Source organism: Toxotes jaculatrix, chromosome 7 (genome assembly GCF_017976425.1).
Source record: "Toxotes jaculatrix isolate fToxJac2 chromosome 7, fToxJac2.pri, whole genome shotgun sequence".
Classification (NCBI taxonomy): domain Eukaryota; kingdom Metazoa; phylum Chordata; class Actinopteri; family Toxotidae; genus Toxotes; species Toxotes jaculatrix.
Genome location: NC_054400.1, coordinates 4,673,593 through 4,685,692, shown reverse-complemented (window position 1 = coordinate 4,685,692; position 12,100 = coordinate 4,673,593). Strand labels below are relative to the sequence as shown.

Below are 12,100 nucleotides of genomic sequence, written 5' to 3'. Positions count from 1 at the left end.
ATGACACAGTTTTATAGCAGTGAAACCTGGGTCTGCTGCCTCTCACTCATGCGCTCTACACACAAGAGATGACATCATGTTGGGTCAGCTTGGGTTTTAGAGCTCCGCTTGCTCCCTACATCTGCCATTTCGAGCGCGTCACGTTAGCCCTACACTGACTTTTAACGCTGCTTGTTTAACCGAGCACTGTCCTGCATGCGGTGCAGGTGATGACCTCCTGCGGGATTCACGCCAGGAAGGACTCTGGGGATAAAAGATGAATGACGCGCGGTTATTGCACTCGGGCTTAAATGAAAGCAAGCCCTAATATTACAATCCGACCCGTTAAAAGCAAAAGTGTAAAAGGACGCAGATGATGCTCGACTGGCGAACGACTGCAAGAGAGAGATACGTAGTAAATGTATTAAAAAAAAAAAAAAAAAATGTGGTTCGGGTCGTGTGTAGTGGACGTTACACCGTCTCAACTGAGAGCCATTGTGACTGCGTTGATAGTAAAAATCTCACTCACAACAACGTAGGATGCAATGGAAGGTACCACGGTCGTTTTAGATGTGACAGACTCACGCACACTGACCCACATTGCATGACAACGCTAAAATATCACCTCGGACAAGTTTACATAGCGTCAAACCGTCTTTTTTTTTCTTTAAATAGCCCCAGCTGTACACTTCATTACAACCTGTCATGTTTTCTTCTTCTTCTTTTTTTTGCTCTTTCTACTCACCCCCTGAGGAACAAACCAAACAGAAAAGCGTCTTCCCCGTCAGTTCGTAGCGCAAATATCCAAAAATTTCAGCGTAGATTTTCAGCAGGTGCAGCGACACATCAATCAGCAAAAACATGCGCCTCGCTCAGGACCGTTAAAAAAAAAAAGCAAACCTACGCACTTAACCCCGGCGAGCTGATGCTGCTCCCCGCACTCGCCACCTCCGAGCGCAGCGGCGATCAAACAACAAGCCGAACAACGTCGAAAGCGGCGGGCGACGGTGGTCACCTCCAACTTCAGGTGCAACCCGTGAGCGCCGCTACTCATTTGTTTCCACTTTTACTGCTTTGACAATTTAGCCACGGTAGCTTTAGCCGCGGAGACAAGAGGAAGTGTCATTTCAGTTTGAGAGCGCCAGGGCTACGGCACAAGATGTTAATCGTTAGCGGCGAGAAAACAGTGAAAGCAACGCAACAACGGACGAAGTGAGGGGGGGAAAAAAGAAGAAGAAGAAGAAGAAAAAAAAGCCGCTCACCTTTTTGTAAAAGTCGTCGTTGCTGAAAAGCGTACGCACTTCGGGAGCTTTTAGTCCGACTCTGAAGACGTCGGTGTGACTTTGCGAAGTGCTGTCAGTTGGTCTGGACTTCCTGAATGACGGAGCAGCAGGAGCACAACCCCTCGACCGTGTTTGACAGCTAGTTTGACAGACGGGCGGAAATAAAGTTGTCACATGCGGTGGAGGATGAGCACTATCCTGCCTGCCTTTTTTCTTTCTCTTTTCTTTTCTTCTTCTTCTTTTTTTTATTATTTGTACAGAATAAATACCAAATAAACTGACTGTTTTGCAAGAATCGTAGGCTCAAATGTTCTTAAAATGCAAAAATTGTACATATATATATCTCTGCAGTAATGCTGCTTTGAATAACAAGATAACAAGTTTAAAGCTAACGACCAAAAATCCTACGTCTTATTCTCTTTGCAAATCATTAAAAATGCATGGACTGAGTCATCCCGATTCTGTTGCAACTTCAGTGATGGCAATTCAGCTCGTCTCCCGAATGTAGCTTATACTTAGTACGATGCTGCCACCTGCTGTTTCACTTTTGAAGTTCAGCTCTACGGCACAGTATGTCTGAGAGCACATACAGTACCTTAAAAAGAAAGCCATAAGGATGTACCTGGAATTAAGGGCGAAAATGTACCCTTTGTACCAAATCAAACACTGAGAAAACACCCCTTTGTTTTTATTTTGTTATATTATTGTATCTATAGAAGCAATGCCTTCTTTTGTATGATCAACAATCCAAAACCCAAAGACAATCCTGTTATTTGTAATAACTACAGACATGAGAGGAAGGTTCCAGGCCATAGACCTCTGGGTTGTGGACTCAACACCTGCCCACTGCATCAGTCTGCAAAACACCCCAGATGGGACTCAAACCCACAATCCCTGGCTTAGGAGGCCAGTGCCTTATCCATTAGGCCACTGGGGCTGCTTTGTTCACTGAATAGCCACTCTGCACGGGCCAGTGGTAACAATGACACAGTAATCCTTTTTTTTTTTTTTTTTTACGTGGGTTCAGTTTCTATGACCAGGAAACCCCCTTCGTGTGAAGCCAAATCAATGAATCATGAAAGTGTTCAGTGCCTGTCTGATGTTCTCCATTATAACCTACCCTTCAGACAAAATGTCAAACAGAAGTCAAAAACTACCTGTTGCAGATTCCAAAAACCCAAGGTGACATCTTTAAATGTCTTTTGTCCAAAAAGTTCAAAACCCAGAGAAATCTTAGTTCACTTTCACAGGTGACCGGGAAAAACAGCAAATGTTCATTTTTGAGAAACTAGAGCCACTGAAATTTGGTTATTTTTGGTGATCTTCTACTCCAGGTGTCACTTTAATATATATGCCCTGGGCTTCCAGGAAAGCAGTACTGATAACAAGTGGATAATTCTGGTGAAATAAAGCAAATGGAAATCAACTGTAACCTTTGGTTGCAATTATGATATGCTGTATGACTTTATCTTCAGGTTTATTCATTTTTAAAGGCAATATGCTGAAAATCATGCAATCAGTGGGTTAAAACCAAATTTTGGGTTGTTGACCAAAGCATGCAGGACATCTCTTGACACTTCCAGCAGCTGAAGTTGCAGCTGTTACAAATTTGCTGTAAGGTGCACAGTGTAGACTTTGTCTGGCTTGTCGTGATTGCAGTGAAACACACCAAATGTTATATAAATATTCTGTTGTGACCTAAATTTTGACCACAAAATGGCAAGACTTTCCAGATTACATTTCCAATAAAATTATTGCAACTAATTATTAAGAGGGTTGTTGTGTGTGACTGTGAACTTGACACAGGCAAGGAATGGTACACCACACCAGAAATTAGAGTTTTCTCCATGGCCTGATGACAATTTCGGTGAGCATTTGTGCATATATAATAAAGCATAAAGAGATCATGCTCTCTGCATTGTTTCTGGTAGTGTGAGTTTTATTCACCATAGAAGGAGTTTACGTTCTATATTTACACATGATAGGCAGTAAGTACAACAGTTTTTTGGACACCAAATAAATAGAAGAGTGAATAAATAATCACAAATCGTTTAATCAAAATAAGACAGGTTCTTTTATTAAGTATTATCTTACCAGTATTATCGCTGTCAGCCCTGGGAGAAAACATGATTAATATCTTCAACGTAACTGCTCAGTTTAATGACTAATTAAATGTAGGACAAAATAAAATTTTACAGCTCTTTTGTCGCCTACAAGTCAAAAATGTTCTTAGGGGTTATCCACTGGATAAACATGTTTAAGCAATGGAATACAGATGTTACGAATGCCTCATCTGCGGTGGTAGCTTAATCGTAAAACACTCGCTCCTTAGTGTAAAGGTATCGATTCAACCGGGTGCCAAAACAAAGAGACCTCACAGCTCCTCGTGTTCGGAAATATGCCTGTTTAAACGTATTACCATAGACTTCAATACGCTTAGAAAAAAAATATAAGTATTGTCGACCGATATACTGTCTTAGGTTCTTCATTGCAATTGTCTGAAAATTTAGATTAAAGCGTTTTCGATGTTAATTAAATATATATATACACGTTGATATTGCAGAAAATGTGTACAGGCATAAGGTCAGACAGCTTGATACTCGGAGGTCCTGCCAGTTGTAGGCGCTGTTCCAAGCAGGCTGCAAAACACAAATCGATTGTTTTTGTGTTTGTTTACATTTTCATAGCGAACAAATGGCTTCGACTTTGCTATCGCCTATGGTGGATTATTACAACGACGAAGAGGAACTTGATAGCGTGGATGACGACGATGATCGGAGTTTCAGGGGAAGAGACTCAGAAGAAGGTAACGTTTAAACGATTTGACCAAAAGCTCGCTGACCGTCGGGCTCTGTCTACTTGTTGGAATAGAAACGGAAACGCGCGATTGTTGCATAAATGCAGCTCTTTTTCTTAGTACGGCGTTTAAAGCGATTTGCGATTTAGGGTAGACCGGAAACCGTTTTCTCGTACAATGTGACATGCACTAATTTAACACTTTCTGAGTGAAATTTTAAGTGCTTGTTTCCAAAGCTGGTGAGCTAATGCGATGCGAGCTTCAGCCGCACACAGTTAGCTTGTTTGCTACATAACAAGTTAGCTACCCGCCAATCAAGTCGCTGCCTATGAACATTTCAGAAGCATTGGGATGTAAACTAGATAAACTGCTTACACTGGATGTTTCCAGTGCCGGTAGCGTCGGTTACCCATAACATAATGTCACAAATACACTCGGATTTGTTTACACGCTACGGAGCTAGCGTTGCACTTCTAACGTTACGCGCGAGGCGTAAATCATCACATATGCACACATTATTGCAGAGAAAGGCTGCCGTTATTGAGCAGTAACCAACTCAAGCTAACAGTCATTTGAGTTAAGCTTGAGTGGTCCTCCTTCGGATGACCTGGACTAATACACACTTTTAATAAATGATATCCGAAGGGGGTAGCTACATAGCTCTAATTAACCAACTAGCTACGTAACGTTAGTTCCGAGCATTGACAGGTCGCCAGGCAGGCGAAGCCCTGCGTGCCGTGTCCACTGCACTGCCCTTTTCACACTATTCAGTGAGACGGGACGGATTGCGGTGAGAGAAAGAAAAGCAGGAGGATATCAAGGCGATGACAACACTACAAGGTTGGCTAGTTTCCTGACATTGACTTCCGAGAGAACAGCTGGAGCCGTTTTTCTTTTTACTTCTTCGGATATGTTGACGGCTCTGCTAACTACGTATGCTAGAATCGAGTGACTCTTTAAACACCAGACTGAGCTAACTTATGCTAGCACATTAATGCTAACTGAAAATGAAACCTGCTGTGTCAGCTAAGTACGACCGGGCCTTACCCTTCTCGTGTGTCGGGTTTGAAGGTAACACCGACTGACCTAGGTTTGCCGGTGCTTATAAACTTGGCTCCCAAGTTTGCCACATCACACCAGCCTCGGTGAAACATGTTAGCGCTGGCTTGGGAGACTTACCGTTGAACTGACAGCACGGCCAAGTTAGCCGGGGACCGTTTCTGATTAATCTCACCATGCGGCAAATTCTGGACCCTCAAAGTAACAGCTACGTTTCTATCGGCCGTTATATTTATGATATTGAATAGCATTTACAAGCGCCGTTCCTTGGGTACCAGATGCGCTCACCTTAGCTTTGTCTAGCTGAACTTTTTTTTTTCTGATGTCGATCTGAGAATATAGAAGGTATGGCAAATAGATTTTTTTTCCTGGTCTCCTAATCCAGCAAACCAGAGGGCATTCCCAAGGAGGGTGTTCACCATTACCTTGCCAGTGCCACGCACGTCCTTTGATCTGCACAGATCTCTGTCTGTTGACTCAGCTTAATTAGGCTAAGTTTGTACTGGAAAACTAAAAAAAAACAAACAACATAATTATCTCCGGTTACAGCATGCCAAGGGGATATTTTGAATTTTAGTTGAGAAACAATTTTGAAATTTGAGGCCATTCTTCTCCTGTCATTTCCTTTTCTAGACACAGAGGATGCCAGTGAAACAGACCTTGCCAAGCATGACGAGGATGACTATGTGGAAATCAAAGAGCAGTAAGTGTTTTGCCAACCATGGCTCAGCTGTTTTAACCTGAATAAAAATAACTTAAAGGGGAAAATTTTGAATGCTTACTCGAATGCTGCACACAGTGGAAGGAAATGTGATATAATCTCTGCTTTATTTAATTGCAGAATGTACCAAGACAAACTGGCCTCCCTGAAAAGACAACTGCAGCAGTTACAAGATGGTAATCGCTTGGATTTTTTCTTATGATTGAAGGAGTCAGGCATTTTCCAAATGTGAGGGAGTTTATCTTGCGGGATTTGTGTGAGGATGGGGATTCATTTTAACTGGAGAACTTTGAGAGACACAGCCATATCATTTCCTATTACTCATGGTGGTAGGGTTTACATCATCAGGTCATAAAGGCAGTTTCATAGGTGCTTTAAAAGTGCAGCCATATTCTCTGGTTGAAAAGAGAAACCAGCGAAGAAACAGATTATAATTGATGACAAACTGTCCTCCGCCATGGACAGTTCATTTTAAATCGTAAAGACTGCCTGTTGTTTACGGATATAAACTTTCTGAACTGCTGACTGGGCTGTTTCAAGATAATGTAGCACCATCGGCTCTCCCGTGAGCTTTTTATTATTCAGACTGAGTGACATGTTGTGGGTTGTTTATAAATCCAAATGCAGTTGTAACATCAGTGTAATTTAGTTTAGACTGTGCTGGGTGCTGAGAGTAGATGGTCTACAATGTCAAAATGTTGCCAGATGAGTTGTCCAGAGGTATCGATGACATATTTTAATGAAACAGCTTCAATTCACTTTTGGTAAATGACACTTTCTCCTTGCAGGTACACTGCAGGAATATCAGAAGAGGATGAAGAAACTGGACCAGCAGTACAAAGAGAGACTCCGAAATGCAGGCAAGTTGAGCAATATGTAGAGGCAGAACACCCTGTGTTGCTTCTGATGCATCCACACCAACCATGCTTGGAGGATTCTGGAACGATTCCTAATTTAGTTTGTTTTGTCTGGCAAGGGAAGAACATTGGCACGTTATCACTGATCATTTGAACCGTACAGCACCAGCACAGAAGTTGTACATTTTGGTTTTGCGGAAAGGGTGATTAAAACATTTAGCATGACTTAACATACACGAGTACTGAAAAAGTACAGTGTATAGCTTGTTATAGGCATCATATTCTAGTAAACTTACAGGAACAGAAAGCACGTTTGTTTTTAGAAAGGACTGAACCGTTTTCCTCTCTGCTCCCAGCCCGTCTGTCTCTCACCATTTGCTCTCTCACCAGTTATGATTAAGTTGGCTACTTTTTTTTTGTTCACTCAGTGGCTTGTGTATGATCAGCTTTTTCTTTTGCTTGCTGTGTGTACCAGAATTTTAAGTACTCATTTTTTTGCTGATAAGAATAAATAAAATTAGTTTATTTTGGCCAGAATGCACTGAAAAAATTAAACCACAAAGAAACAACCTCAGGCTGATCTGCAATCATGACCAACTGACAGTTGAACTTGGAAATGTCAAAAGGGAAAAACTCAGTAAAAGATGCATTCCTAATTATCGGTGGTTTTATTTTTTCTCTTATTTTCAATTTCACAGATATTTGCTAAAAGTTTTAGGGTATTTATGCTAATGACATTCAGCTGAAGTTTGTTCTTCATGACCAATTATGTTTTTCCCTCACTTTACAGATCTATTTCTCCAACTTGAGGTGAGTAATATTCATATTGACTGATGTAGTTTACACAGAACTGACCTTCGTTTTTTGGGGGTGTTACAAGGAAAACATCACTTCTTTTTCCGTCTTTCAACCCTCTGCAGACAGAGCAGGTGGAGAGAAACTACATCAAGGAGAAAAAGGCAGCAGTGAAGGAGTTTGACGATAAAAAGGTGGAACTGAAGGAAAACCTAATTGCAGAGCTGGAGGAGAAGAAGAAGATGATTGAGAACGAAAAATTAACAATGGAGCTGACTGGTGGTAAGGGAGCCAGAACAGGATTATTAATCAGCAACTTGCTCAGCAGAAGAGAGAGAAACAGGGTAAAAATGTATGTGGGTGGAAGTGAGAGTTGTTCTCTTTACACACTTTAATATTAAATTCTCTAATTAAAGTAGGACTTTTAAGACACAGTAAATCAAGATGTTGCTGTCTGTCCTTTTGAGTTGTTGATGTTGAAAGTTTGGGTATTATATTTATAAAATAGGAATGTGCTTGCTGAGAAACTGTAGGCACTATTTGGATGTCTATTTTTGTATCTCAGTCTGTTGTTGCTTTTATCATTCGTAGACTCAATGGAGGTAAAACCCATCATGACTCGGAAGCTGAGGAGACGGCCCAATGATCCAGTCCCAATACCAGACAAACGGAGAAAACCTGCTCCAGATATCCTTCACATAAACGTGCGGCCTCACACTGGTTACATTTACCTGCCACTCTGAAAGAATGTGTGAGGGTTCATTTATTCCGTATTATTTGTAGGTCATTGTCAGTTACATTTGTGGACCTGACTGAGTTCCTCAGCTAAGTTGTGTTTAAAAACCCCTTCCTTAACTCCTCAAACCTCAGCTAAATTATTTGTTAACAGACGAACAGATTATGGAAGATCTAAGAACACTTAATAAGGTAAGTGTTTCTGAATTTATGGATACTATGCATATCTCTGCTGAATATTATTTCTACTAATTATTTCTTTTTTAAAAATCTCTCACCTCCTCTTTTACAGCTTAAATCACCAAAACGACCAGGTACGTCAGTATACACCTTATGGAATTTCCACTTGTCACGCACAATGAGGGAAATTTACACTTTGGTTTTTGTGTGGATTGAACAAACGATGACATGCTAATTAGTGAACTTTATTTAAAAGCAAATAAGTATTTCCCAAAATGTTCCAAAAAACATGAATATATTAATAAGTAAGTTTTTGCATGGTGATGCTAATCAGATGTTTCTCCCTCTTTAGTTTCCCCCTCATCCCCAGAGCATGTTCCTTCAGCTCCTATGGAGAACCCATCCCAGCGTTACGAGGCCCGCATCGAGGAGGGGAAACTATACTACGACAAAAGATGGTGAATATGAAGTTTTATCCTAAATCTGAGTGTTTCCCCTGACATTGTGCCGTCTTGCACATAGCCTTTGTCACCACTAGATGGCCACGTTGCCATGGGTTTAATGGCATGCGTTTGGCCGTTTCTCCAAAGGCGTTTTACAACTGCTTTGATGGCAGCCTCTTTTTGTCTGAGCTACAGAAAGAGATATTACTTAAGAGCCACTGAATAAGTGCTCATGCTTGAAGCCACCATAAAAGTGCATATTCAGAGAAGGTGGGCGCATCAGAGCCAGTGCTGCACTCGGCTGTGAAGCAGACACAAAGAGAATGAAAATCCTTGGCCCAACACAGCTCTGATGCCCTTCTGTTTGAGAGCAGACCTCTGCATCAGACATGTGTCAGAACATAAGATATTTTGAAGAGGGTAAAAATAAAAGAATTCTGTCTTATTAGCTGCTGATTCAGACAGAGGAAGTTGAGATGTGCAAGCTGTGAGGTATGTGCTCTATTCTTTAAAAGCAAAGTCTCATTTATTCATTGCTAAAGAAGACACCACCACCTGAAAGCCTCCTCAAAGAACCGCAGGGAGACACATGCGTCATTATTCTTCAGTAGGTTCTTAATGATCAAATGCTTTGGTTGTCAGTCTCTTCCCTTGGGTTGGTTTTGTCCTCTTGACAGTTTGGAGCCATTAAAAAAATAGCAGACTTCTTGTTTTGACTTTCCTGTCCAATTATCTATTTAGTGCCATCTCTGAAGGAATGTGGTTTATTCAGCCGGGTAAAATTATGTAAAATGAACCTCTCTCCTGTCTGCACTCATGCCTATCCCTCGTCCCTGAATTAATGCTGTTTGTGTATGTGGGGTTTTTTTTTTTCCTCGTGCTGACAGGTACCACAAGAGCCAGGCCATCTACTTGGAATCAAAGGACAACACAAAAATTAGCTGTGTCATCAGTTCAGTGGGGACCAATGAGGTGAGCTTTAGTTCTTATCCAGCTCCTGTCGCGCATCGAACTAGGTTTACTGCTTAAAACATAAAGCTGGTGATATTCTGTATTTTCCTTATTGTCCACAAATCCTATGAAGAGACCTCTGTCTTGATATATTTTATTTGTCTGTGCCAAAAAGCTCCATTGTTGCCCAAAAACCATTCCAAGCTCATTACCATGAACACGCACTGTATTTTATTTTATTTTGACCCAATGCCAGATACACCGTTTTGCTGCGGCTACTCACTGGAGAACTAAATCTACTAATCCACTGCTGAATATAGTCCCCAACAAATGCACTATTTGCTCTGGTTGAACATTTGCTGAAAAATACAGCGCCCAGTTGTTTTTGGAAATCTCTGAGCTTTTCTTCTTAGAAATGAAACTAACAATTTGTGACCCATTTTTTAAAGAATGATGTCCTCAGTAGAAATAAATGGGCTTGCGTCCGAAGCCACAGATGGGTTGGTGAGGCCTGTCATTGTCAGCTTTGGTCTTTTGATGGGATTTGTTGACAGTAAGAAAATGACAGACTAAAACCAGTTGTATCTTTTAATGTTGGTTGTGCAGAGGAGGAGTAGAACGGGAAGAGATACCAGCCACATGCTTATTTTACAGATTCTGAATGTGTGCTAATGTCCCACTCTAATTAACGCAAGAGATGATCATTGAAAAAGGAAAGTTCTTCTTTCCAGTGAGCATTTTGACAAAAATATAATGTGAATTTATTTCTGGAGCACACTGAATTTTTAATTGAACATGAATAAGGAGAATGCCGTTTGGCTGTCTTCTATGAAAACAGCTACTGTGCTTTGGGATGCATTGTTTCCAAATGACCATACTGAAGCATTTTCTTTGTCTTTGCTCTCCAGATTTGGGTGAGGAAGACAAGCGACAGTACAAAGATGAGGATCTACCTGGGGCAGCTGCAGAGAGGAGCCTTTGTCATCCGTCGACGGTCTGCCGCATGAAACATTACCCCACCCAGCTCCGCCCATCTGTTCATTTATCTATTCATCTACCTGCTCATTTCCCTATTTGGTGCGTCTCAGTTGAGTTTGACATGTGGCCTTTTCATCATATATACTCCCCTCCCCACGACACAAGCACACACATACAGTCTTCCATGGCCAAGGATATCCCATCGGATTTGATCTGTTTTCACACATAAACCAAATGCTAGTACAGTAAAAGTGGTCATATACACAGCTGACTGACTTTCCAGCATTATTTGTCACTATGTGGCATGTGTATGAAGGCTGTTACTGGTCATATAGGAGGCTATTTGGATTGTCATCCCCTTCTGTCAACATAAACCTTTCCTACATATTATACACACGTCTCATTTACATTTATCATTAAGTTATTTTTCTTGAACAGCCTCATGCTGAGCCACAGAAACAGTTTTTGTGCGTTTCAAACTGTCTCACTGGCCTCTTGTAACAATGCAAGCACTGAAAAACCTTGTTGACAGGATTTGTGGTATTATTTCTACAAACAACACAGATCAGGCCTTGACCTGTCTAACAAAGTTGCATCTGTTGAGATGAGGATCTGCTTCAGGTTTGGTTAAATATCATTTATCCCCTGAGCTGAAGTTTCCTTATACCAGGTATCATGCCATTTTCAAAACATTATTCCTTTTCCTGACATTAAGACACGGAGGATTGCCATGCTTATTTGAAAAAAAAAAAGAAGTTTTTATGTTAATTGTTTTTATGTCATTTTGTCATATTCTCCATATGTGAATGGTCTGGATTAGTTCAGCTGTATTTGCATGTGGAGTACTGAGTTGAATTATTTGTACTGTGTTCCATTTTATTAAAATGTTTTCTGCCTTTTAACAACTTGATGAGTTTCACTGTCTGAATGTTTTTGAAATATGCAAACAGGTTTGCATCATCCACTTTGTACCAAAAATACCTGATACTGGAATGTTCTATTTTATCAGGGCAGTGTCGATGTTATTCCTTTGTGACTTGGTTATTTGAAGTAGCCTCTCCGTGAGACCCATTTCCAGGTCGGAAAAATATCCTTTCCTCTTGGGTGAGGTATTTTAGAGCAGTGCTTCTCACCTTGTTTTGAGTACTGGACCACTTTTGATGAGCTGACATCCCTTTAAGATGCCCTTCCTGAAGGAATCTGCCAACATCACCAGCTGCACACCTGTGACTCCATGTATGACTGAAAAGTACATGTACAAAGCCACATTCAATCCATTTAGCCAGATGAATAGGCCTGGAATATGAAGTAATCAGGCAGCC

The 12,100-nt window shown here is 41.0% G+C and overlaps 2 protein-coding genes and 1 non-coding gene across 6 annotated transcripts in view; 1 reads left to right on the top strand and 2 right to left on the bottom strand.

Moving 5' to 3' along the window:
- taok3a (TAO kinase 3a) overlaps positions 1-1,373 on the bottom strand; it is a 59,312-nt gene extending 57,939 nt beyond the window's left edge. The window contains exon 1 of one of the 3 annotated variants that reach the window (XM_041041492.1): positions 1,242-1,373. The gene's annotated coding sequence lies outside the window, so the exon portion shown is untranslated. Of the gene's footprint in view, positions 1-724; positions 744-1,241 lie in introns of those variants that run through there. The other 2 variants (XM_041041495.1, XM_041041493.1) reach the window with 2 other exon arrangements.
- Positions 1,374-2,126: 753 nt separating this feature from the next.
- trnar-ccu lies at positions 2,127-2,199 on the bottom strand. Its single transcript has one exon. It is a non-coding gene; the product is annotated as a tRNA-Arg (tRNA).
- A 1,670-nt stretch (positions 2,200-3,869) lies between these two features.
- Positions 3,870-11,680, top strand: suds3 (SDS3 homolog, SIN3A corepressor complex component). 2 transcript variants are annotated; one of them, XM_041043106.1, is made up of 12 exons: positions 3,870-4,068; positions 5,752-5,821; positions 5,960-6,015; positions 6,628-6,699; positions 7,487-7,506; positions 7,617-7,773; positions 8,083-8,178; positions 8,357-8,418; positions 8,519-8,540; positions 8,759-8,864; positions 9,737-9,821; positions 10,709-11,680. In XM_041043106.1, exons 1-12 carry the CDS (start codon positions 3,957-3,959, stop codon positions 10,805-10,807), a joined length of 957 nt encoding a protein of 318 aa, XP_040899040.1. In that variant the 5' UTR covers positions 3,870-3,956; the 3' UTR covers positions 10,808-11,680. The 2 variants fall into 2 exon arrangements, with proteins under 2 accessions (XP_040899040.1, XP_040899041.1); XM_041043107.1 differs by lacking the exon at positions 3,870-4,068 and adding an exon at positions 4,753-4,899.
- Positions 11,681-12,100: the final 420 nt, after the last annotated feature.

Bases quoted from the DNA above. Each gene is read 5' to 3' on its own strand.
- suds3 (XM_041043106.1), top strand. From the start codon at position 3,957: ATGGCTTCGACTTTGCTATCGCCTATGGTGGATTATTACAACGACGAA. The intron at 6,700-7,486 runs GCAAGTTGAGCA...CTCACTTTACAG, and splicing joins AGAGAGACTCCGAAATGCAG to ATCTATTTCTCCAACTTGAG. The intron at 8,419-8,518 runs GTAAGTGTTTCT...CCTCTTTTACAG, and splicing joins ATCTAAGAACACTTAATAAG to CTTAAATCACCAAAACGACC.